The following is a 27,917-nucleotide window of genomic DNA, read 5'->3' on the forward strand; positions in this document are numbered from 1 at the left end:
CGACTTGCTTGAAAGAGAGGCTGCCGATCCGGCTTTGAAAAAGAAAACATTTGGTTTGAATTATTTTAAAAAGTAAAATCTTTTTATTAGTATAAGTATGGAGACTCTCCTAGAACAACAACGGAGATATCATGAAGAAAGGGAGCGACTGATTGATGCTATGGTCAAAGAGATGCTCTACAAAAAAAGCTCTGTAAGACAGTACATTTTATAACATACTTGTTTACTAACAAAAATAACCGGCGTTGCCTGGGTCTGAAATAATTATGAGAAACAATCTACTTACATTCGTTATCTGTTTCAACTGAAAGAACTCAAAATACACCGCTTTGAAGTGATTAAAAATCGAACTTCTTCCTTACCCCTTAAAAGTAAAATAGCAATAAGTAGAAACCAAATATTAAAACAAAATCGTATTCATTTAGGAACGAAAGCACATATAAATTTGAAGAACTTCCAAAATATGAAATTAAACTTCACTTGTTTAAAAAATGTATCAGTTTTTTTTTTGAGCAATCACGATTGCTTATTGCTTTCATTTGACTGTTTTTGATGTCCTATCATTTTTCCCACCGCCACCCTCCACAGCATCACCGTCGACCGGGTCCTCACGATGCTGCACCTCTAGCGAAAACCGTCTCCAGGTTTCGTCAATATCCTACACTTACACGCATACATACGCGCACCTACACACATATACATATATACACCTACACACATACACAAACACATACACACACAAACACATACACACACAAACACACACTCACATACACACAACTATCCACACACTCATGCCTGCACACAGACACAAACACATATGCCTACACACACATACACATACGTATTCTTTAGCTTTAAAAACAGCTACAGTTTAAAAAATTGCAAAATGCCTCAGCTATTGAATCAGCTTTCCACAAAAAAATATGGGGAAATTCCTGTTGGTGGATTGGATAATGAGTAAGTGTCCAATCAGCACAAATAAATTTTTTTAATAAACATTAATTTCAATAAAATTACATTAAAATGGATAATAATCGGCCAAAAATCCATTTATTCTATGCCAATCTTTTGTGAAAACGTTGCTTTAAGATTTGACTTGAGAAAAGCCTTGAACAGTCAGACGAAAAGCAAAAATATTCAACAATACAACAATTCTAGCTGTCGACAGAATAGAGTACACTAAATACTGAGTTGGGTTAATGAAAGCCTTCTAACAAGGAACTAAAAAGCTTATAATTCGTTTTTTATTCTACTTAGAAATTTTGAACAGATGCCTTCTTCAGCAGAAAAATCAGAGCTTTCGATGGACATGTAATGTTGCTATGCTCAAGTCGCGCCTATATTAGAGAATTAATGGGAAAATTGTGTTTTAATGCCCCCATAACGGGACGAAAACTACCCTATGTTAGGCTTGCCAGATTTTTGAAATGCTAAACCGGGATACCTTAATGTCCTCCCCTTCCCCCCAGCGTCGCTAGCATTCAAAAGTACACACTTGTGGCTGATTTTTGAGTGTTTTGTAAGGCAATTTATTCTCAATGTTATAAATGAATGGTTATTATGAACCTAAAACAGGGACAATAAAAAAATGACATAGGCAGATAAAATTTGAACATTTCACTTCTTAGATGTAATTTACTTTTGGAACCCGATTTAAAGAATTAATTTTGACCGAAATTTTTGCGTGTTAAATCGGGGTTATTCGTAATATTGGAGTGCGAAAAAAAAATTAAGAACATCTGCATTTACCTGATCTAAAACCTCTAATAAGCAACTAAACAAAAATATTCTTATTTAGAAACTATACACTTTTTATTCAGCATTCCGCGACTTATCAATTACTGTTAATTTGAAATTTTAAATAGATGCTTGACAATTTCCTTGATACCTGACTCGAAATAGTTCTCTTTCGATTTTATAGAGAGAGGATAATACTCGTCATTTACATTCTGCTGCATGAGATATGTTTTTAGTTTCCAGACCATGTAAAGCATTAGAAAAAGTAACAGTTTGAATTGGAGTTTCATTATCGCTTTCTGCATCAGAATCACTATTCATTGATTCAGACAAATCAACAATTTCATTCACTTCAGTTGTATAGGTAGTAGAGAGTCTGTCATCACTTGTGACATAGAATGAAGGCGCTTCCGGTTGCACCCTCACCTCTCAAAAATTGACAATTTCAAGAAAAGTATTTTTCTGCTTTGGAAAAGATGAATAGATCATTTGGAAAGCAATAAACTATTTTGTAACCCAAATTAACAATTTTTTTTTTGACTGTTAAAATAATTCATTAATTAGAGGTTTATTATTTGGTTAATAGCGGTTTTTGCCTTAATTCTACTCTGGGGCAAAAAGAAAAATTCACTAAATCGTGAAATTCGTTAAATAGAGGTTCATTAAATCAGGGTCCGACTTATTTACAATTTATTTTAGTGAGAAAGAACACTTTGAATGAGGAATAAAAAATTGAACAATATTTATAAAAACTTTGCATTTTGACTTTTTTAGACAGTCTTTTTTGGTTTTAATCTTGAAAAAATCCTTACTTACAAACTAATCCGTTATTAGTTGAACAAGTCAATGTTACAAATGAAGTAATTATCCAAACTATTCCATCACAGCTAATTATTTTTAGACCTTTTTGTTCATTTGTAATCACATTTATCTTTTTCCTGGAATGCGTAGTAAACCGGCGGGGACGCCGGGATTTTGTATGTATTATTTTGATGCATATGCTATATTATTGGAACGTTTCACTAAAATCTTTTTAGTAGTTTTTTTGCGTGAAAGAGTAACAAACATTCTCACAAACTTTTGCTTATATAATAGTAATAAGATATATTTATTTTCTTCTTTTCAATGATAAGTTCTTGTCAATTAATTTTGATTTCTTCATTCCTTCTTTGTAGAATCGAGACCAAATCAACTCCGACCACAGACTTCGAATTCTTCTTGATGTGAGTATGATAATGCTGTTCGATCCAAAAATTGTCAAAATTTTTAATATTTTTGAAAAAAACTTTTATCAGCTGTCTTATCATTAATAAGATCATTTCTTTTGTTGAAAGAGATTTTCCAACTAAGCCGAAACACAAAGCTTGAATTAGCTTTTCTGTGTGAGAAGTAGTATTTTCTGTTCAAGGTAAAGTAACAGATCAGGGGTCTGTCCAGGATTTTTCACAGGGTCCGTTTTTTGTGAAAAATCAAATAATTTTGTAAAAAATGAATTAATTTTGTGAAAAATCAAATAATTTTGCAAAAAAAAAAAAAAAATTTTTTAAACGAAATTTTAGACTTTAGAGATGGCACAAACTGCATCAATTAAACTTAAAGTTGAGTGTTTTCCTCTTCTATGTCGAGAAAATCATTCTGGGGTGTTTTTCTGATATTTGGCGGGGGGGGGGGGGGCATCGCTCTCTCAATATCAATATTTATCTACCATTCTACATTATGTTAAATTATACTATAAATATTTCTGTGCAGTATTTAAAAAAATTGTAACAAAAAAAAATAAATAAAATAAAATTCAGAATAGGGTTCAGCATTTAGCTTTTTGACCCAAGACATTCTTAAAAAGCACAGAATTTCGTTTAAAACTTATAAATTCCGTGATTTTAACAAAAATAAAAAGATATTTTAATTGTTTACCTCTTAATAAAGCATAATAATCATCAAAATTCGAAAAATCGGATTCCCATAGTGGATGCAAAGAGATCGCAATTCTCAAAGTGAAGGCATCAAAAGTATAAAAACGGCTTGTAAAAGAAATATTTTTGATAAAATTATTTTAAAATTGCAATTTTAGAGTCCTATGATAAACATTTCATTAATATCTGTGGACACAGTTGACGCAAAAAAAAAAAAAATAAATAAATAAAATAAAATAAAATAAACCATCTATTCAGCATTTTAATTTTTGACTCATAACAGAAAATGGAATTTTGCTTTAAAAACTTGAAAAGAGAGTTCTAACAGAAATAAAGAGACTTTTCATTTATTTGCATCCTAATAAAGCGAAGTTAGCTTGAAAAAAGAACAAAATATGATTCTCATATCGGATGTTAAAAGATAGCATTTTTCAAAATGTAGGCATCTAAAGAAAAAAAAACGGTAATTAAAAGAGTTTATTTAAAGTTAATCATCCTTGTTAGCATCGAAAAATCAAAACCCATATAGTTTTCTCCCAAAATAATTAAACATCGCACCGCACCCGTAAAAACGCAAATATTGACAAACTGGTAAAATGATGAGAATATTTTCTAATCAAGTCATTATAAAGGTTCAACGCCAGACGCTAAGTGGTGATAATTTTGAAGTTGGTAACCCTATCTGAAGCGATCATATTTTTTCCCCACCCATATCCCCCTTTTCCCTATCCCTTTGCAATTCTAAGTTCATTTCGCAGATATATATTATTATTGTTTATTAAATCATGAGCGGAGAAAAGTGCTTACCAATGCCTTTTCAGAAAAGTTTACAACAACACCGCTGCTAATTAGCTGTGATAAAACAAACAACCATTATATTTATTTGGCAGTAGCAATTATTTATCGCTTGCAGGAGCATCGCAAGAGTGCCATTTTTTTTTTCAAAGTGCCGATTTTTTTTTTTTTCAAAATTAGCCGATTTTGTATAAGCTGATCCCTATAATTTGATTTTAAAAAAGGTTCCAAAAATTATCGGTTTATACATAGAAATATGCGTTATTTTGCTTTCAGATTTGCTCTTTCAATAAACAATTTGTGAAAGATCCGATCTTGTTAATCAAAATTTTGTGAAGGGTCCGTTTTGTTTGATCGGGATTTTGTGAAAGGTCCGTTTTGTTTGATCGGGATTTTGTGAAAGGTCCCTTTTGTTTGATCGGGATTTTGTGAAAGGTCCGTTTTGGTTGATCGGATTTTTGTGAAGGGTCCGTTAACGGACCCAAATATCCTCTGACCAGACCCCTGCAGATGAATAATTTATTTTCATACTGACATGAACAGTAAATAACATAGTTTATTAGTTTTGAGCAAATCTGTTTGACATGTAAATTAAATTTGTAAAAATTAAAATATAAGTTTTGTTAGCTATGCTTAAGTTTTCTTTTCTCGTATCATTCCCTCAAGTTAAGTAACTTTGACAGCATACAGGTGTTGATGGCTTAATGGCTTAGAAGAAAGGTAAGAAATGTTTTTAAAAAATATTGATAGAACTAAGCCTGTAAAGTTAGAACATGTTGTTTAATATTTGAAAAAATATATATTTTGTGGAATGGAATTGATAAAAATAATTGTCTTCATTTCATACATTAGTATACTTTTTTGACCATATGCTCCATTAATATTTTTTAAATTCAAAGTTCACCGTTATTCATTTAATAATCTCCTATATGTAATGTTGAAGAAATGCTTACTTGCAATTTTTATATGTAAATATGTTATTGCAGAGGCACATGGACTGTACCGAAATGCTAAAAGAACTTTATGAAGATAAAGATGGGTATGTTCAATATTGTTTTCTGGAATGCTAATACAGTAGAATACCTTTATAACGCTGACCTATATAACGCAATTCTCTATAAACCGCACAACTTTTCAGAAGTAAACAATAGGTTTTGAAGTTTAAAAAATCCCTTTGTTTTGCCTTGCTAACATAAAAATTGTTAGGAAAATTAAATTTTGAAACAGTTTTTCATCTTTCCAGCTTAATTCAAAGCTTTTAAATAAAAATTAATATTCACAATAATGTTGTTAATAAAGGCACTAATTGCTTATTGACATTTGAAAAACAATACAGACAAAGTGAAATCACTCATAATAATATGTGTGTATGCATTCGGGTGGTTCAAAAAATACATGTAAAAAAGGTTCTCCAAGATAGCGGGCCAACCCTCAATATTTTTAGACTTATGGATTAATATACTGGAAAAATTTTAGCTTCCTATTTCAACTGAAAGAGAGCGCTCAACCCCCTTCCCCGAACTTTATATGTATGGGAAGGAGGGTTAAAAAAGACATTGAACTGAAAAAATAATGTTACATATTATAATATACACTAATAATATACATATTCATTGCAATAAAATAATTATTTACAAAAAAACAGCTGAACAGCTGGGGAAATTAAATGTTTCTAAACTTGTGACATTTTTTAAATATTACAGCTAATGTTAAATTAAAGGGTCATTGAGCACCCTGGTAAAATTGGAGTAAGAAGCTAAAACTTTTACATCATAATACTATTAGGAAGTCTAAAAAAAATAGGGGTTGACCTGGACTTCAGCTGAAAAAAATGTTTTTTTTTTTTAAACTTCTCTGGTATGTATGTATTATTTACATAAATTACTAAAAAGATCAGAAACATGCCAAATAGTGATCTTTACAGTCCAACTTTCCAAGATGATACTTTGCCATACCTTTTTTTTTTAGAATATTATTATCTTTGAGATGGAATAAGTAAAGCAAAAAGCGAAAGAAGCCAGAGGTTGCTTTAGCAGCGTTTTTTTTTTTTTTTTCATCTCCCCTCTGGCGAGCCTATGAATGAATTAATGATTAACTGAGTGTACAATCAAAGGATCAATTGCATAGCAGAATAAATGAACGAGTGCCATTATAAATATTTCTGTAGTAAAAATGCTTGTATGAAGTAAAGAATTCTTTAGTGAAAATCTCAATTGTTTAAAATTATTTTTAGCTTAAGGAAGGATGAAATTGCATCATTGTCTGGACCCAATGAGTTTGCTGAATTTTATTCTCGCTTGCGAGAAATTAGAGAATTTTATAGGAAACATCCTCATGAAGTAAGTTTTTTCTCCCATTTATTGCTTTTAAGTATGCATATTGTCATTTAACTCAGAGAAATTTGATTAACGTTGATTTCTTCTGTGACAAATTTTACTTCGAGCATTGTTAATACTAATTAATAGGCGACTTAATTAAATTTTGTATTTTATTTTTCTTTTGTTTCTTTTTTTTCATAAGATAGGGGGGGGAGGGATGTTCACTTGACATTTTATTTCTTTTCTTATCAGTTTTTATGAAACAATGATAAAAGAACTATGAAAAAAAAGATGTATGGTGTATACTACGATAACATTACTGCAGAGGCGGGAGTTGAGAAAAAAACTGAGAATCAGTTCCTGTCCTTCAAAGAAAAGATCTTTTAATAACGCAAAGAATTTTGTTGAGAAAAAACTTTTTTGAACAATGCAATGCTCATGAGTTGATTTAGAAAAAAATTGGGTACTTATGTACCTTGCAGACAACAATATGAACTTTAAAACCAACTTTTCACAAAATTACAAACTTATGTAAGCCTTTGCTGCTACTGAGAAATATTTACTTTCCTTTTTTTTTTTCATTATTGACCTTGATTCTATCCAATTTTTAGATATATCATCCCTCCCTCTCAGCAAGTGTGGTGTACTGTGAGGTTACTGCATTCTGAATTACTGTATGTCAAGTTTAACCCTGATTTCTATTTTAGATTCAAGTTCCCATGTCTGTTGAATTTGAAGAGTTGAATAAACTGCGCGAGAACACAGATGACAATGTTCCTGAAAGTTAGTATCCATGTTTGCTTTTAATATAATCTTTCCTGAAAAGAGTGCTGTGCTCGAATAAAATTCAATCTCGCCTTTTTTTTCTACTTGTTTTCTCAGTTAGGATGAGCATAGGTGACTGGTGGTGATGAAAAGTGCGAGGTCAAAGGAGGTGTAAGGGGGGGGGGGGAACACAGGTTAGATTTTTTTAAAAATGAATTTAATGTCATTATTTATTACAGTAACCCCTCGTTATACGCGTTTTTCGGGGGACAAAGAAAAAGAGCGATATATCCGAAAGCGCGATATAAAGGTGGTCATTAAAAATAGTTAAAAGTTCAATACACAAGTAAATTAGCATTCGTTCTTTTTGACAAGATTTTCTAATGGTTTCGATGTCGCTCACATATGTACTATCACACCTATGGAAATTTAAACAAGATTGAAATTTAAGTAAATTTTCACCGTCAGAAAGTTAAAAACATCAAATGGCGAATGAAGACGATCTTTCTAAGCTACCGCGAGACAAGAGGGCCGCATTCTAATACCCTCTTATTCCCAATAGACTTTCTAATCCGTTTGACTTGCTGTAGAAAGGATGGAAAAGTAAAAGTAACCACATTGTTTACAGAAAACTCTTTTGCCCGCCCAGATTGTTCTTCCTTTCTTAATGTTTCTTTATGCTTTAATGTTTCGGGAGACAGAAGAAAAGAGCGATATATCCGAATGAGCGATATAACGAGGCGCGATATAACGCTACTGTACTTAACCTCTAAAAAAACTCTAGATACGATCTCAAGAAACAGTACAGATGGCCACAGTGGACTACCAGAGGTCTGGCGAGACGAAATTTGGGGCCGTTAACAGACCATTCACAAAAATCCGAATCAACCAAAACGGACCCTTCACAAAATTCTGATAAAGAAAAACGGATCATTCACAAATTGTTTATTGAAAGAGCAAATCTGAAAACAAAATAAGGCATATTTCCCGTGTATAAAACCAATAACTTGTGGAACCTTTTTAAAATTTAAATTAAAGGGATGAGCTTATACAAAATCTGCGAATTTTGCAAAAAACGAAACAAATCAGCGATAAATAGTGTCAAATAAGTATAATGCTTGTTTGTTTTTTGAAAGAAATTAACAGCTGAAAGTCGGTTTGGTTTTAAATAATTTTGCTTGTTTGTTTTGTCATAGCTATTTTGCAGTGGTGTTCTTGTAAACTTCTCTGCTCTGAAAAGGCATCTTTAGCACTTTCACTTTGCGTCGTAAGCACTTTTCTCCCAGCTCATGATTTGATAAGCAATAACAATTTCTATCAGCAAAATGAATTTAGAACTGCAAACCGATAGTAGGGGTGGGGAAAAAATGTGATCATTTCAGAAAAGGTTACCAACTTCAAAATTATTGCCACTTAGCGTCTGGAATGAAACCTCAATTATAGTGACTTGATTAGAAAATGTTCTCATCATACCCTGCTTGACAATATTTGCATATCTACGGTGCAATGTGTAACTGTTATCTTGGGAGCAAATTATGTGGGTTTGATTTTTTGATGCTAACAAGGATAATTAAATTTAAATTAACTCTTTTATTTACCATTTTTTTCTTTACATGCCTACATTTTGAAAAGTGCAATCTTTTTACATCCGATATGAGAATCATATTTTATTCTTTTTTCAAGCTAACTTCGCTTTATTAGGATACAAATAAGTGAATAGTATCTTTACTTCAAGTTTTTAAAGCAAAATTCCATTTTCTAGTGTGAGTCAAAAATTAAAATGCTGAATCAGTGGTTTAATTTTATTTTTGCTTCAACTGTGTCGATAGATATTAATGATATGCTCATCATAGGCATCTTAAATGCAATTCCAAAATAATTTTATTAAAAGTATTTCTTTTACCAGCCGTTTTTAGACTTTTGATGCTTCCACTTTGAGGATTGCGATCTCTTTGTATCCGCTATGTGGTTCAGATGTTTTGAATTTTTGATGTTTAGTACACTTTGTTAAGAAGTAAACAAATAAAATCTCTTTTTGTTGTTGTTAAAATCACGGAATTTATAAATTTTAAACGAAATTCTGTGCTCTTTAAAAGTGTCTTGGGCCGAAAAATTAAATGCTGAATCCCTGCCTGATTTTTTTTTTTTTTTGCACTTATTTTAAATACTGTATTATTTAACACAGTGTAGAATGATAAATAAATTTTAATCCTTTAGGAGTGCCCATCTCCCAGAGAGCAATGCACCCCCCCCCCCCCCCCCCCAAACACTAGCAAAACGCCTAATAATGATATTCTCAACAGAAAAGAGGAAAACACTCAACTTCAAGTTTCAATGATGCAGTACTTGTGCCATCAAAATTTTAAAATTTTGTTTTTACAATTTTTTTTTTTTTTTTTCACAAAATTATTTGATTTTTCACGAAATTATTTGATTTATCACAAAAAACGAACCCTGTGAAAAGTCCTGGACAGACCTCTGACTACTTTCTTACAATTTAAAGCTCTATTTTACTTTTTATGAAATATTAATTTGAGAAAAAGTAAAGAAATTGCATTATTTTGTCAAGTTTTCTGTCTTTAAACATGTGAATGGATCAATTTTATCTTTTTTTTTCCCTGATCGTTGATTTTGAACTTAGAAAGGTGGTGGGGCAAAGCCCCTTTACTTTTAAAAGTGAGGGGGCGGCTGCCCCCCTTCCCCACCCGTACAGAGCCGCCTATCAAGATAAGTTTATACAACTTCAGCGATACTGTGAAACAACTTCTAATGTATAATTAACATGAGGCGCTTAATACCAACACCACCTCAATCCATAAATTTTCAGCAGTTTAAATTGATCTAATTTTGATGCCTAATGTATTGATATGAGGCAGTGAGAAGCAAAGGGATGTAAGTGCCAAAATTAAACATTTCAAGATAGCCAGTACAAGAGGTAGATAAAACTCTCCTCTGTTTTGGGGCAAGAGAGAGTATTAGTAGCCCTGGGGTGGGTTCTGTTATGCAGCATGATTTAGAAAAAGTTTTCAATGTAAGCTTACCTAGGACCGGAACTTCAAATAGGTTTTCCTCAAAGCAGGGAAAATGTCCACTTACATTCCTTTACTTCTCAGTGCCTCATATGTAAAAAACATCCAATGTATTAAATTCTTGTGAATTCTTCCCTTGATAGATATGGCCGATTTTACCGATGAAGAAGGTTACGGAAAATTCCTTGATTTACACGAATGTTATGAAAAATACCTAAATATTCGAGGAGTTGAGGTAATGAAAATATTTCTTTAAAATAAATAATTTGTTGTAAAGTGTGATCTGTTACTAGTATAATGTTTCAACCAATTGTTTTAAGTGACTGGATAAAAGAGTGAGAAAGAAAATGTTTTAGGTTTACTATTTACCATTGTGCTTACTTAATATGTAACCATCCCTTGATGAAGTGATAAGTATAGGTACCTATCGGGTCATGAAGCTGTATTAGACCTGGTTGAAAGTTATCTGAAACATCACTTGGAACGTAAAAGCATGTTCACCAGTAATAAAGTAGCGCTAGCTTGGCCATGCAATTTCTAAAGCAGAAGGAAAGTGCTGCTAGGAAACAGAAAGTCTGAAATTGGAAGCTAAGTCAAAAATAAAAGCTTTTAGAAAGTGTTCAGTAGTATTACTGACATATATGAGAGAAATTAAGACAAAAACAATTACTTTTCTTAACAGCTGCATCAAGGATACTCAGGAAAGAGGGGGACGAGGCGGGAATCTTGGAGTAGAGTTTGGATCTTTAGGGGGGGTAAGGTGCACATCTGTAATTCATGTATTTAGTTACAATAAAGTGAGCATTTAAATGCCCCATAAATAGCAAAGATTTGTCCCAATATCATTTTTCTTAAAATGGCGGGTGAATGAAAACATTATGAAGTATGCAAGTCAACTAATTTTCACTAAACATTTGTGAGCATTCTTTTATTTGCAATAAAATTTCAAATTAAAGTGTCCACAAAATTGGGTGGCACAAGTGCTACAGATAATAAAAATTGCAGATTAACTGCAAAAAGACTAAAATGAGGGAAAACAAAGGTAAAAATTTATTCTTCCTCAAAAACATGGCTGAATTTATTCATAGTACTTAGTACAGTGGAAATATATGCAGTACAGTAAAAAAAATTTTGTATTTTTGTACAACAGAAGTTAATATAAATAAAGAAAAAGTGCATGTACAATGAAGAAATTGGAAAAAATAAATAAATCAATAAATAAATAAAACAAAAACACTACTATAAGCTTAAATTAAAATTTTTTAATGGAAGCTTAATAGAACAAGCATTGCACAGATGATCAATGCATTAGTTTTGTTTGATATACCCTCCACCTTGTATCGGTAACTGGGAACGCGCAATGACATTTTTGCCGCCAGATCAGAGCTAAGCTGTGCCAATGTGGTGAGCATGTGAGGGGTCTAAGTAATTCGCATGCATCCATAATGTCAATTTGAACAGACATTACAATGCCATTTGAACAGACAAGTGACTGACAGTGCCATCATTCGGCACGTTTTTGAACTATTTTTTTCCTTCACCAAATGAATCCCATGAACTCACGACTGTTCTGATGAATTCTCAAGTTTTTGTGTTCCATAGTTTTTAGATTACGGAGTTTTGAAATTAGGGCTTTTATTATAATCACCCTGTTCATTGAATAATAGGTTAAGTAATAAGTTAAAAGAAGTGTAAGAAAAATTTACAAAGTTTGAAATCTGACTACTAGGACTATGTTTTCAATAATTTAAATTAAAAAGTTTAATTCCTGAATTCAATTTATTGTTATAAAATTAACAATTTTATAATTAATGTGCTTATTCATTTCAGAAACATGATTACTTAACATACTTATCTATATTTGATCAACTTTTTGAAATTCCAAAAGAAAGAAAAAACTCAGACTATAAAAAGTAAGTTCATACATTTGTTTTTTATCATTTTCTCAAAAAAGCCTTTTTATCTCCTTTTGCTTTCAAGAATTTCAACCTCTAGACTTTAAATTTTTTGTTAAATTGAATTTTTACTTTTGTATATAGATATTTGGAGGCATTGCTTGAATATTTAGAAGGTTATGTCAACCGTGTAAAACCTTTGCTTGACTTGAATGAGGTATGACTAAACTTCTACACTTTCATCTTTTTTATAATTTTATTTTTTTATTTATTAAATTATTCAGGGGTCTGTCTAGGATTTTTCACAGGGTCCGTTTTTTTGTGAAAAATAAAATAATTTTGTGAAAAGTGAATTAATTTTGTAAAAAATAAAAAAATTTCGCAAAAAAAAAAAAAAAAAAAAAAATTGTTAAATTGAAATTTTAGTATTTAGAGCAGGCACAAACTACATCACTGTTTTAGGAACAGCTTTTAATTCAAAAATATAAAGCCTCAACTCTTATTATATTAGCACGACACTGAAAACCAACTGAACCTTTTTTCAAAATGAAACTTAAAAAATGGCAAACGCCTTTTCGAAAATAAAATCTCTATTCAGAAATTTCGAGAATGCACTCGATGTTCCCTAAAGAAAAATAAACAAATTAAAATGGACATCCCATGCAATGAAATGAGTGGGAACCGAAAATATTGTAAACCCCAATACCTGATAGTAACAGCCATTTAAGATTAAAGAAAATGAAAAAATGGATTAAATCAAAAGAGAGAGCGAGGGAGAAAGAGAAAGCGATGAGAGAACTTTTTTTTTCCTTTCCCCGTGGGAAGGGCTCCAAGTTTTCTGCCCTTTGCCTCACTGAAACATGGTATAAGCGACGCGAGATGAGACACATTCCTTCCACTGCTTCTACTAATGCTATTGAATGAATATATTTTTCGAAGGAGCAGGAAGGGAGCCGGCCCATACACATCTTTCGGGGGTGACGTCGCTTGCCGTTTTCGTAATGCTCGCAGTTGGTTAATTGTGGGCCGCTGTTGAAATGGCCTGAAGGATCATTCTTAAAGCGCTGTCGCTAGTTAACAGAAAAGGAACATTTTTTTCTTATATTAGCGATTAGCAGAGTGCTAGAAATCTGAAATCAGTTTCACGTCCTGATTTTATTTAAAACTGAAACACAAAAAGACATTTTTAAACAATCTAATTCTGCACTACTTTTCCGAGTGGGCTCGGCCCATAGTGACGAGCCGCCACTGATAGCTTTTGATATACCTTTTAAAAAAAATTTTGGTTTGCCTCTATGAGCATCGACAACTTTATCAAAAAGATTTTACTAAAAAAGTAAATGGATTTTAAAAGTGTTATGTGTCTTCATTTCAGGAAATGGCAAGTGTACTTACAGAGTTTGACAAAGTGTGGGAACAAGGAAATTTTCCTGGATGGCAAGTAAGATAGCTATTTTTGTTGCTTTTCAATTATTTTATGCCTTAAGCATGACTACACCAAATATTCGTTTGATATTCCGTATACTGTACACTTCCAATTATTTGTCAAATTGATTGGCGCAAATACCGTGGATAATGAAAATTGCGGATAACACGAAAAAAGGCTTAAAATGTGGGGCAAATAGAATGAAAATTATCTTTACTTAAAAAAAAGAAAAAAAATTGTGCTGTGCATAAAAGTTAAAAATATATGTAGTTAATACATTAAAAATGAATTGTATTTAGTATACAAAAGCAATAAAGATAAAATATACTTACAATATGATCCTACTTAATTATACCTTACCCTTCTGTACAAAATGTAAAACAAAAGAAACTAATTTTAAATGTATGCTTGTTTGAAAAGAAAAAAAAAAGTCATTTGTTTTTGTTCCTTCTTGCAAAAACACATTTTCTTGATTTTTGACTATGATTTTCTTAGCATCAGTTTTTCAGCCAGCTGAGCCCCATGTTGCCCCTTAAAATAATCTGTCAGTATGAAACATTTGTGTGTTTGGCTAGCCTTCTTCACTTCCACTTCTCTTGTCTGTTTTCCCTATTGCTTTATTCTTCCCTATTGCTTTATTTGCGATCTCCTTATTTGTCAGTTAACTGAGTACAGTATTTTTTACCCTGTAATCGAACCCCCCAACACAGATAATTCACACCTCAGATTGTCTACTTGTAAATAATCAGGAGTTTACTGTACTAGTTGTTCTACAACTGTGCTTCAGGTAACCATGCATTCAGCAGAGCTGAGTACATTACTATTCAGTAGACAAATTGAAATATTTGACAATGGGGTCGTTTCCAAAATATTCAAAGTTTTTTTTTCTGAAAGAGCATGCTTAAAAACATAGGATCTGACCATTTTTTGATAAATTTGATTAAGTTTAATCTTTTTAAAGAAATTACTTAAATCGGAGCGCTTTCATTGTTTATGCTTCTGCCGAAGACATCACAAATGATGAAATGCCATTCACAGGGCAACATATTTAATTCGCACCTTTACTTACGTGCATTGGCAACGATATGGTTGATAGCAAGCATAGAGCGCAATATTTAATTTGCTTCTTGATTATCATAATGTGAAAACGCATTAGAAAGATGCGGCAAAGTGCATCATTTGTGACATCATCAAGACCACACCTTGTTTGAAAAATTGGACATTTAAAAAAATAAATTAAAAAATAACTGTTGGGGAAAATGAAAGTATTTTCTGGGTCCATGTTATTTTTGCTTATTCTATCAATTTCAGTGACTAAAAGTAGTACTTTTGACTGAAGGGAACAACCCCATTTGTAAAAAAATCTAATATTTTTTATGCCTTACTATTGTACTACAGTACAAAAATTTTTCAAAATTTCATTTTCTAATATTATCACATTTAAAACAATTTTAATACAAGAGAAAGCACTTAGGTGTTAAATTTAAATTTTATTGTTTTTCAATTTTTCTTGAATCTTATGACACATAACATTAACTGTACTATCTCTAGCTCATTTAAATAAGAAACAATAATCAGAAAAAAACCCTCATAATATGGTGTTCATAAATATGTAAAGTCAATTAACTGCTATCTTTTAAATAAAATATGCAGCTAAAAACACAATTATCATAATTTCACAAATGCTTTAAAAAATACTAACACTACACTTGGGTATTACATTTTGCATTGTTTTAATTTCTAAAGTTTCATACCATATTACATATTGTTTATAAACAAACTAATTAGATTATTCACTGTAATCAAAAAAAGATGTTTTCACAAAATAGGTGAACTTTTTTCATTTTAAATTGGCATTAAATAAAAATATTGCAGTTAAAAAAGTTGAATGAAATATTCTTCATTTGTGGTTTGAATTTTAACTGAATATTTGGTATCCTGCAAAAAATGCTACTTAGTGCATCCGTGCTTCATTTTTCTCAGATTAATTTGTAGCTTGACCAACCTTGTAGTAAAGCAGGTCACTTGATTTAAAACTGTATTTGTTAATCAACTCTAAAGTGGAAGACAAAGTAGTTACATGTTTCAAACTTATTTTTTTTAGAAAGAAACTGAGAGTGCTTTGACTCATGCTGGTGCTCATTTAGATTTATCTGCTTTTTCGTCGTGGGAAGTGAGTATTTGTCATGGATATTTTAATGTCATTTAATATCTTATGTTTTTCAGTTTTTTTTAACCCCCAAAATCTCAATGTGTGTGTGTATGTGTGAGTTTATTCTTTTCCATATTGTGCATTTTGCCAGCTGAACTGTTTGGTTAATGTAAAAAAATAGTTTGCTTTATTTGCACGAGCTTATGCTTGCCCTTTGGTATAATATCTACATGTTTTTTTTTTTAAATATACATCCTAAAAATTATTGTAAATGTTATTTCATCATACAAATCTGATAACTACTAAACAGGTCACAGTAAAGCAAAATAAGGTCTAATTGCAATATTTAGAAGCTATGTCAAGTACATACAGCAAGATTTTAAGGCTGTCCCATGATCATGTATGATTTTACACTGGAATAAATGTTAATGCTTCTTAGAACTTAAAATCTGTCCTTAATATTTGTGTTACATATTTCTTGCAGTTAAGTGTTACATTGAATAGTCTTTTATCGTTTAAGTTTTAAGTCTAATGAAGTCAAAATCATTTCTTTGTCATTCGTTATCACCGTCAAATTTACTTAATGCTTTATTTTCAAAAATTTAATTAGTTTTCATCTAATGTTGAATCTGTTGAGCTTTTTTACAATTTCCTTGTATGCAAAATAGTTGTAATAACTATGTTTCATATCATAGAGTACCATAGAAGGATTTACATTTTAACAGACTTGATTAGTAATTGATTACACAGGGTTACACATACAAAAATGTTGCGTGTTGCTAGAAAATCTCATTAAAAAATAGAAATAAATAATAATAAGTGAAGCAGATTATGTCACTAACCTTTTATTTTTTTAAAGAAGAAGAAGGAAAGTAAGACCAGAATAGTAAGCCTATATGTTACTATTCTGGTCACTTTTTTCATTGTACAGTGGCTCCCAAAAGTCTTCGTACACCTTCGACTTTCAACGAAATAGGCCCCAATCCATTGGTTAGAATTAATATTTCGGAATAGGTATTTAATTATAAGATCTATGATCAATTTTCAACAAAACTACATGAAAATTTTTTAAAAAAATATTAAAACTTAATTTTTTAAAAATCAAAAACCAAAAAGTGCCGGAAACTTTATCTTACAAAAGTCTTCGTACACTTTATAAAATGTCTATATATTATTGAATAATCTAACTTTTGATTAAGTTATTAATTAGTAGAATATCATACAGTATTCGTAACACCTTTTAAACGTCTGGGAATAGATTTAATTTTTTTTTGAGTAATTCCTGAGTAAGTGTTCAACCACACTTCGAGTCTTACTGTTTCTAGCTCTATTTTCGTTTCAACGCTGTATTTTCGTAATCTTGCCTCCAGATATCTCTAAATATGTTACATTAAGTTCAAATCTGGAGATTGAGGGGGTATTTTCTAAACTTTAGGACAATTTTTGAGACACTAGACGCAAACGTTGAAAAGTCGTGTGCTTCTTATCGTTATCTTGATAAAAAACAAAGTTGTTTCCAATAACCAAAAATTTTGGCTAAGAGTTCAAAATTGGTTTTTTAAAATATTTAAAGGAACAGCATGATTCATTATCTCATCAAAAAATTTCAAAATACCAAGTCCTGATGCTGATATGCACCCTCACACTAGAACACCTCCACCGTCCTGATTAACTGATCCAACTAAGTTCTGAAGATTAAGTTCCTAATTTTTTTCTTCTACTTACAATTATACAACAATTTAACCAAAAAAAAATGTTGAATTAATTTTTATCTGTAAGTAAGACGTAATTCTAAAACGTTTTGAGCTTATTTATCATTGATTTTGCGACGAAAAGCGTAAGCTTTCTGTTTTTTTGCACGACCAAGAAAATTTCTGCGGGAAGAGGTCCCATTTAATTCAGCTAATCAGAGAACTTGGCGAACAATTTTAGGTGAAACTTAAATGTAAAATGTTTCATTTAACTCTGCAGAAACTTTTACAGCACTCAAATATGTATTTTTTCATAACTTTTTTAACTTTAAATCTCCGATTACGTTTTGTCAACTTTGCCGGTTGACCTTTTCTTACCTTGTTTTCGGTCCGATTTCTTTCTTTAAAGCATTTTATCAAGCACTTTACTCTACAAACAAATAAAATAACTACATTAGAGACATTTCAAACCAATTTACTGCTACTGTGGGAAAAAAAAAATCAAATTTTTAATGGTGTTTGCGGTTTTTACGAATATCAGCCCTTTTATAGTAATAAGCACAATATTAAGGAATAAATAAACAAAAAATTAAAGCCAAATGACTTATAAGGGTCAACACAATGCAAAAATATTAATAAAATGGCATATGATAATTTTAAACATGAATTTATTCGAAAATATTTGAGTGTACGATGACTTTTGTGGTGTGTTATTTCTTTGTCTCTTCGTTTTCTGACCCATTTCAAAAAGAAGATCCGTCAATATTTTGAAAACACCAATGGGTTGTGTTTAGAATGACATAGGAATAATGTGAAAAAATATTGGACTTCATATTCGAATTCAGTTTCGAGTTATTTTGGTTTTACTAAAAAATTTCAAAGTGTACGAACACTTTTGGGAGCCATTGTATATCACTTTTTCATTGTATATACCACTGGATTAACTTATGCATTACAAAAATATTACTCCTATTACTAAAGTAACAAATATATCACTTTTAAAAATCATGAATTGTTTTAAGAAAATTTTAAATTACTAATTCTTTTTCCCAGGAATTAGCATCACTTGGTCTTGACAGATTGAAGTCGGCACTTATGGCTCTTGGTTTAAAGTGTGTGAGGGTACGTTTTTACTCATCTGTAATTACATACATGTTGAAGCCTTTTTTTGATGTTTCTGATAAAATTATCATCTCAGTTGCTTAATTTTTTCAATGGATTTTAGGCTCCTTGCTAAGTGCTTATTTGCATATTATATTTGGAGAAGTTTTTAACGCTGTTACAAAATCTTCAGCAAGCACAAATACAAAGGAAGAGGCAGTGATCCCTTGAATAGTTTACCACCAAAAATGTTTTGAAACTAAAATTCTAAAAACACAATTTTAAATGATCTTCAATGATGTTATGTTCGGTTGCTCTCTCCCAGCATTTTTTCGTTGCTGAAGTCAAAAAAACTCAATTTTAGATGATTTTTGATGATTTCAGAGTTTAGAGGGTTCGGGAGGAAGGAAACATATATGATGTCAAGCAGTAGGGGTTGTGCCTTAGGATACATAATGAGGTTTCAGTAATTATAATCAATCACCCTCTCCTTGAAAATGTCTGAAAAATGTTTTCAAATTCCATGAATCTCTCCCCCCCCCCCCAAAAAAAAAAAATTAATTTGAATTTTGACCTCTTGAATTCAAATTATGTTTTTCGCAATCGCGAGTGTGTGTGTGTGTGTGTGTGTATGTAGGCATGTGTGTTTATGTGTGTGTGGAGGGTATGTGTGCTTGTGTGTAGGGGGTATGTATGTATATGTGTTTGTGTCTGTGTGCATGTATGAGTGTGTGGGTAGTTGTGTGTATGAGTGTTTGTGTGTGGTGGGGAATGTGTATGTGTGTGTATGCGTATGTGTTTGTGTCTGTGTGCTGGCATGAGTGTGTGGATAGTTGTGTGTAGGTGTGTGTGTATGTGTAGGTGTCTGTATATATGTGTATGTGTTTGTATATATGAGGGTGTGTGTATGTATGTGTTTGTGTATGTAGGTTATGTATTTGTGTGTGTGTGTAGCTGTGTATGTATGCGTGTGTGTGTGTGGCATATGGATGCAACCTGGAGGCGGTTTTCGCTATAGAAGCAGCATCGTGAGGAGCCGGTCGACGGTGCTGCTGCAGAGGGTGCTGGCGGGAAAATAAAATGATGGCTTATTAAAACAGTCAAGTGAGAACAATAAGCAATCGTGATTGCTCAAAAAGAAAAAAAAAATCTGCACAAAGCATTAATATAAGTTTTTCTAAATATTTTTTTTTTCATCCCTCTCTGTCTGCATAAGCCATCTTGCTGATTTCTTGCCCATATTGCCAATCATAGTATTTTAGTGTACGTTATGTATTTTCTTTGTAATACCGCTATTTTCACAACTGTTAGTTCTAGATGTATCATCTCAATTGTAAAAATGGTAAAAATAAGGTGCAGAGTTAAGATATTAAAAGTTTGAAGCAAAAAAGAAAGGTAATGAAAAAATATAAAAAGTAACTTTTTACACGGACCCTAGTACACCTAACTTATGTTTAGGGAAAAAATCTCCATTACAAAATATTTCCAACACGAAATTTTATGTGTGCATTGGGTGTGTTTTTTCGAATTGTATAAGCTTTAGTAATACGTTTTTAACATATCATAGCATAATATACACATTATTTTTTCAACAGCATTGAAAAATATATATATATATATAATATATATATATATATATATAATATATATATATATTTTACTTTGACGACTTGTCATTTTTCTGGACGGACAATAAATTCCAATCTCATCTTCTGCATAGTCACTTAAAATTTTAAACTCCAATATGTTCTTGGTTTTTGGTCGCAAATGTTTAAAATTATTTGTGTTAGTTATTTTTCAATGAAGATCATTTCCCTAAACATAAGCTAGGAGACCTAGTGTTCGTATAGAAATTTTACATTTTTTTTTTGTTCTGTATCTTAACTCTGCATCCTGTTTTGACAATTTTTGCAGTTTGGAAGTATGCATATAGGGCTGACAATAACAAAAGCAGAGTTCTTGCAGGTTAAACGGGGATACACTATATATGTGTAAAGGACTATACCTAAATCCAAAAGAAATTTCTGGCTTTTTATGCACTCCCCCCCCCCCCCCCCGGAACAAAATTTGACTGTACCAGTGTAACTAAGGAAATGTTTGGTAGAATGATTCTTTGTTGTCTCTTTTTAATTTCAAGGTACTACAACTACTTCTAATAATAATAATGTCAGTTATTGTCTAATTTGAGGTCTTATACTGTGCACGTATTCATGCATATACATAATTTATCTTCTGTTGTAAGTGTAATGTGCATCATACTTTGCATCATTATATTTGTGCTAAATTATGAATGTCATTTTCAAATGTTTTAGAAATGATAGATGTACTTTTATTATTGTTCCATGTGTATGAAGCATTACCATTTTATATTTAAACGTGCAGGACATTAGAAGAAAGAGCTCAAAGATTGTTTGAAACAAAAGGGAAAAAACTGAGTGAACTTGATCCTACTGTATTTGCCAAATCCAAACCAGGCAAGGCAGGAAGACACAAAGACATTGAAAGACAAAAAGAAACAGCTATTTTAGAGGCACAGCTGTATCGTTTTGTGGAAATAGTTTCTGTGAGTTCCATTAGTTTAAGCCTTTTTTTTTCTCTCAAATTCAACCTTTTAAGTATGCCTGATTTGTCTGCTGTATATTTTATGCTTTTTTGTTTGCATTTTCTTTAAATTTTGTAATGTCCCTATGTAGCATATCTTTGATATTGTTACTTTAATTGACAATATTCAATCTGAAATGAACGAAGAAAAGAAAAAAAATAGTAAGAAATTAAGATAACACTTGCTGGAGACTCAAGAGAAAGGCTTAAATATGACTAGAAGCTTGATGTTGTTGCATGATATTACTTTTAACAAAAAAAAAAAAAAAAAAAATCTGGCCTATTTTGTTTTTTTTTCTGCAAAATAAATGAGAATACTTTATCCTTAGGAACAAAGGCAAGCAACAAAAGAAAATGTTCAAAGAAAACAAGCGAGAACAGTAGGTGAAAGGGAAGAATCTGATAATGAAGCTTCTGAGTCTGAATCAGATGATGAAGATGATAATGATGTCATTTACAATCCCAAGAATTTGCCTTTAGGATGGGATGGCAAGGTATGCTGCTTTTTTTCAAAAAACTCAAAGTGTAAAAATACTCCTTAATAAACTTTAGAAAGATCGTTATGTATGTAAATGTTTTTCAATAGATATTTGTTTAAGTTATATTGTAAAACTTCTGACTGTTTATGGGGTTCTTTCTCACTCAAAGATATTTTTCAAAAAGGTATGAATTATTTGATAAAGCTTAATCTTTGTTTTGCACATTTAATCACTTTGAAAGCACTCTTTCCTTGTATGTGATCAAAATCACAAGAGTTCAGCATTTGGTTTTTAAATTAATGATTTAAAAAAAAAATGAATAAAATGAGTTCGGACTCTTTTGACTCCTAGACAATGGGAGGACCTTTACAGTGAGAATTCCTTTCTTCATAAAAGTAAAATATTTTTGAAAATATGCTTTGAGAATATATTTTGAAAAATTGGCTTAGTTCTGAATGAAAGAAATATTGAAAAAATTTGCTAATTTTTTCGTTCCTAACCCCAAATGACAAATTAGTAAAATTGTTGAGAAGTAACAACTTACATAACAAGAATCTATAAAGCCAGTATAAAAATAATGTTTGGTGTATAATATTTGTTAAAGATTGTATGTAAATTCAGAAATTGTTTTAGTACCAAATTATTTTAAACAATTCAGCAGCATAGTTATGCTATTTTTGTGTGTTTAAAATGTTTTCATTGTGTTTATTAATGTTTTCAGTTAGCTGTAAATTTTAATCTTGTTTCTCTCATTTATTTTTTGAATTTTTCAGCCTATTCCATATTGGCTATATAAACTTCATGGACTGAATATTACATATAGCTGTGAAATTTGTGGAAATTTTACGTACAAAGGCCCAAAAGCTTTTCAAAGGCACTTTGCTGTGAGTGTTAACTTTTTATTTGCATGAAAAATTATTTACAGCTACATTGTTTGAAATTGCTGTTTGATGCGTCTCTTTACTATTCAATAGCTCACTTCAATATCTTCGAACGGCACTAATTTTATGGACATCTGCCTCTATTTCAAAAGCTTTTATAGTTCGACCTCGAACAAATGACCCTTGTCAATCATTTGAGAAAATGGGTCCATTCCTTAAAATAGCTGGCGAAGGAAGAAAGAACACATGCATAGCTTGGAGTTAGCAACATTTTGGCAATATGAAAAAAAAAAAAATTACTCCTAGTATATTTTCTTTATGTGATTATTTAGACCTGAAAAATTTAAGTTACGGCAATAACTGCATTGAGTTGGTGAAAAAATAAAAATGACAAGCTGTGCATGCTTTATTGCAACTCTACTCAAGCTAATTTTCAATTGCAATTAATTATCGGGGGGGGGGGGGGGAGTAGTTATCTCTGAGCAATGGCTGCTGAAAGAAGTAAAACCAAGACCCACACACTTACGTAGGATGTGACCTGTCCAATAAGACAACTGTCTTGAGCGCACAAAATTAAAATGTTTTTCCTCTTTGGCTATTTTCTTAAATTCGTAGGTGACGTATTCAATCTCTAGAACCAACGACACACTTGCAAATTCCGTTCAAACTTTTCTCTCCATATCGCCCCTTTACGAAAATGGACAATTCTGAAACGGGGCGGTGCAGAAGCTCATCTTTCCGTGGTCAGACTATATAAATTGTTTCTTGTAAACTGCTTTGTTAAAAAGTATTGGTTGCTATTACGTGAAAGTGATCAAGTATCATGTACAGTTTCTTTCATGCATTTCCGAATGCTAGAGTAAAATATGACTTTTGAAAGGAAACTTGCTACATAAACAAATGTGCATTTTTAGCAGATAATTTTTGGTACTTTTTTCAAAACAACTTGCAAAATTTAACTTTGCTTCTGTTTTGGAAGCAAAATGGTCTGTGAAATAGCCAAGATTTCAGTTTTTCATGAGCTTAAAAATTTTAAAATATATAACAGAGTTTGTATTAAGGTGCTACAGCAGATTTTCTATGCAATTTGTTAGTTTGCTAATTTTACATAACTTGCGATCCTGCTGATGCGAAAAAAGAAAAACACATATGCACACTCAGAGCAAACCCATAAACCAGGGGTGTTTGTGAGTTTGTGATCCAAAAATTTTGGGTTGCAGTTTCCAAAAATTTTGGTTTGGCAACATTCTAAAACTGAAAAATTATATGCATAGTTGAAAAAAAAACTTTTAAAATGTTTTTTCAATGATGTCAATGGTTTTTGTATGCATATTTTAAAAGGATAGATGGGGGGGGGGGGAGGGGGTAGAGCTTCCGAAAATTTTACTTGAGTCCACTTGTACCCCTGCTATAAGCCCAAATAGTTCAGGAAAAATGAGTTAAGAATCAAAGGATCAAGTGGAAGAAGCAGAAAAGAATAAAACTTTGTTTTTAGCTATTCAGCCATTCCTTTAATATTGCCTAGGCAATCCAATTTTTTGGAAGCAACCCTACATTGAGGTGACCCCACAAAAGTCTCACCGCTTAGAATATTGCCCCCATTATTCAATCACAACTGTGTTACAATATTTTCCCTTTCCCCCATATGAGAATAAGCAGTCAAGTCAAGGCTTACCTTGATGACAATGTTGAGTGTGGGACAAAACTATTTTAAAACATCCGCTTTGATGTCCTTGAATTATTTTGTACTGTCTCACAGCTATAGGTATTAAGTGGGCTGCTTTGCATGCTGAATGCAAAAGTGATTTTCAAATTCATAATCTCCAGTAACATTTAGCTCTTTAGCACAGAACCTAAATTGAACTTTGCCTTGGATTTTTGATGAATTAGAAACTTCAATCTCCTGTTCTAACTAATTAAGAAAATTGGAACAAATTTCATTTTGTGGAGAAAAAAAAAACTTTTGACTAGCATAAGATGTCAAGGGGTACGAGAATTCTCTTACACCTTTATTTAATAGTTTATGTGTAATTTTAGCATAAAACAAATTAGCAAAACACTAAATTGGAATTAAGAAATAAAAAAAGCTCTAAGCTGCTAACCCCCCCCCCCCCCCCCCCCGAGTCCAAAGTAATTTTGTACCAAAGTTCTAGGCTATAAGTGCTGTAGGATCTCCTGGACAATCAAACAGCAACAGAAAAGTATATACCAAAAGGGGGTTAAGTTCCATTCATTTTAATTAAAATTTTCAAAATGAAACATGTTTCTTATTTTTCTTGTTTTTAATTTTAGGAATGGCGTCATGCTCATGGAATGAGATGCTTAGGCATTCCAAATACAGCTCATTTTGCTAATGTAACACAAATAGAGGATGCTCTTGGTTGTAAGTATCAAACTAAATGGAATATTACTAATTTCCAGGGTTCGAAAATATCATGATATTTTCGAAAATATCGAAATTCATTATTTATATAATATTTCATTTAATATTTTTATCAATTTTAATGGTGTTAATTTAGCATTAGCTGTTTTACTCATTTTTCTTCTGTTGGCTACTTTTACGCAGTAATGATTCAGAAATAAAAAATATGCTTTAGTCGATGCACAGTCATAAGACTTTTCCTTTTTTTCCTGATCAATGTTTAATATTTAATTTGGCACTTTTAATATGAATTAAAACTGATACATTACTAAAAGTTTTATAATAAAATAAAAAAAGAGTATTATATTACTTTGTTATAATAGTGATGTATCAATACATCATTGAAATATAGTAAGTAACATTTTGTTTTTTTTTTTTTTTAAATAATAAATGAACATTTTAATATGATTAATATAAAATACGGGATGAGGGAAAACAGAGGTCATTTTTGAATTTAGGAGGTAAGTTTACCTAAGAATCAACAGGAATTATATTAGAAGCAATTTTAATACCTTGTAGTATAGTAAATAACAAATACAATGCGTATTCAAGCTTTTGTGTAAGAAACATGATTTTCTATAAATATAAACGTAGTAAGCACTTATTCCACGCTTTGAATAAATTTCTGCTTCTTGAAACACACTTAGATGTGCCAGTAATGTTCTTTTTTTTTATTATTATTATCGGAACACAATAATAATAATAAAATGTACAGTACATGTATATCCAGCTTTGTATTCATAAACTGCTTGTATTTGTTCCTTCTAGTTATTGATTGTGGTTTGTAATCTTGATAAAATTATACCCTGTCCTGTTCCTAGCTTTTATATTAAAAATACAGTCGAACTTCTATATATAGAAGTAGCAAATTGCCGGAAAAGAATTCGATATATAGAAATTTCGATATATGGAAATTATCTTATTTTATCATAAAAATCTCCTAAAACATTAAAATTAAAGCTAATTTTTGTGTATGAAAAACTATTTCTAATTTATACGAGCATCAGATTAAGTGAAAATTAATAATTAAAAAATTAACAGAAATTACATTTTTGCCCTTTCATACATCTTCATATTCTTCGGCAATTCAAATTGATCCGCAACATAAGGGGAATTTTCGTTTTGATAGTATAATCGAGAGAAAAGTAAAAAATCATTCTACCTAACTTGAATGATTTTTACTGAAGCTAAAAAGACTAGGAATGATAATCAACAGAGAAAAGGGATAACTTGAAACGGATTTTACAGTGCTACTGGTTAAAACTAAGATTTGAAATAAACTTGAGGGAATTTAAGAACTCCAGAACAAAACAACGACCTATCTACACACCCCTCAACCCCAGATTCCTTATGAGTTTCGTAGAAATCTTTAGTGAACGTAATTTTCTCCCGTAACCATCAGTTTTCATTAGACAAACAGTTAAAAGTGGAAAAAAAATCTACGAATGTGTCGAAATTTTTTTCGATATATAGAGATTTTTCCGATATATAGAAACAATTTTTCTATGTAATGAACATAGAAATTTACTGGGATTTCGATATATAGAAAATTTTGATATGTGGAAGTTCGATATATGGAGGTTCGACTGTATAAGTATAAACAATTTTATATTTCTTATAAAATTAAATCAAATTTAGAAATTTCATTTGAAGCTTTCATTAATATACAGGGTTAGCATAAAAGAATATCCCGATTTTAAAAATTTATATTTCACTTAGCACTATAAATGATACATAAAAATAAGGATAAACATTCCAAGTTTCTTTTCACTCACAAATGTTCGATGTGTGAGCCTTTCGTAACACGACACACATCTTACCTGCATTCTAGTTTGTTCCATAAATTTTATAGTGTTTCACTGTCCATATTTCATAATGCAACACATTTGTGATCTTTCAGTTCTTATAAAACATTTTCTTTGACGAAACCAAAAAAAAAATTACATGGGATTAGGTCTGGGGATCCAGCTGGCCAACGCATAAAGGGTCATCATCACCTGCACGGCCAATCCAGCATTGCGGAACGTGCACGTTCCAGTACTCACGGGCGTTTAAAAAGAGTTGAAATGTTTATCTTTATAGTTATGTATCATTTATAGTGGTAAGTGTAATAGTTTATGAAATATTAATTTTTAAAACCGGGATAGTCTTTTGTGCTAACTCTATGTATCCATTCCTAAAAGGTTATCATTCTTTCATGACACAATGGCCGCTATTTTTATTTATATTGCTTTCATATTTGTAGATTTATTTTACATTAGCTCTAAATTGAAACAAATATTTGTTTTTATAGTATGGCAAAAACTTAAAGAACAAAAGCAAAAAGAGAGGTTCCTGCCGTCAAATGAGGTAAAAATATTTATTTAAATAATTTGGTATCTTTAAACTTTTTTGTTCTGTTACTAAATTTTAATATCATTTCTCACAGGAAGAATATGAAGATACACAAGGCAACGTTGTAAATAAAAAGACATATGAAGATTTGAAAAGACAGGGATTGTTGTAGATAGTTATAATTATGTACAATTTTTATACTCATCAGATAATGCGAAATATATGAGCAAACATTTGTATTGCATTTTTCAAGTGTACTTTTAAAGTATGATTAAATATTTTACTTCTCATACTTGATTTAGTAATTTAAAATGTATTTTGGAATTATGTTAGAAATCAAAATTATAAGTCTAACAGATATTTTCAAATACATAA

The 27,917-nt window shown here is 31.2% G+C and overlaps 1 protein-coding gene across 1 annotated transcript; it reads left to right on the forward strand.

Annotated features, from left to right (window-relative positions):
* LOC129227322 (splicing factor 3A subunit 3-like) lies at positions 1-27,832 on the forward strand. The gene is made up of 18 exons (XM_054861866.1): positions 1-193; positions 2,916-2,963; positions 5,435-5,487; positions 6,682-6,787; positions 7,474-7,549; positions 10,704-10,795; positions 12,391-12,473; positions 12,600-12,672; positions 13,831-13,896; positions 15,986-16,054; positions 18,778-18,840; positions 19,489-19,493; positions 21,208-21,388; positions 21,756-21,920; positions 22,679-22,789; positions 25,079-25,169; positions 27,502-27,557; positions 27,637-27,832. Exons 1-18 carry the CDS (start codon positions 98-100, stop codon positions 27,712-27,714), a joined length of 1,512 nt encoding a protein of 503 aa, XP_054717841.1. The 5' UTR covers positions 1-97; the 3' UTR covers positions 27,715-27,832.
* The last annotated feature ends 85 nt before the right edge of the window (positions 27,833-27,917 follow it).

Source organism: Uloborus diversus, chromosome 8, assembly GCF_026930045.1.
Source record: "Uloborus diversus isolate 005 chromosome 8, Udiv.v.3.1, whole genome shotgun sequence".
In the NCBI taxonomy this organism is placed as follows: Eukaryota; Metazoa; Arthropoda; class Arachnida; order Araneae; family Uloboridae; genus Uloborus; species Uloborus diversus.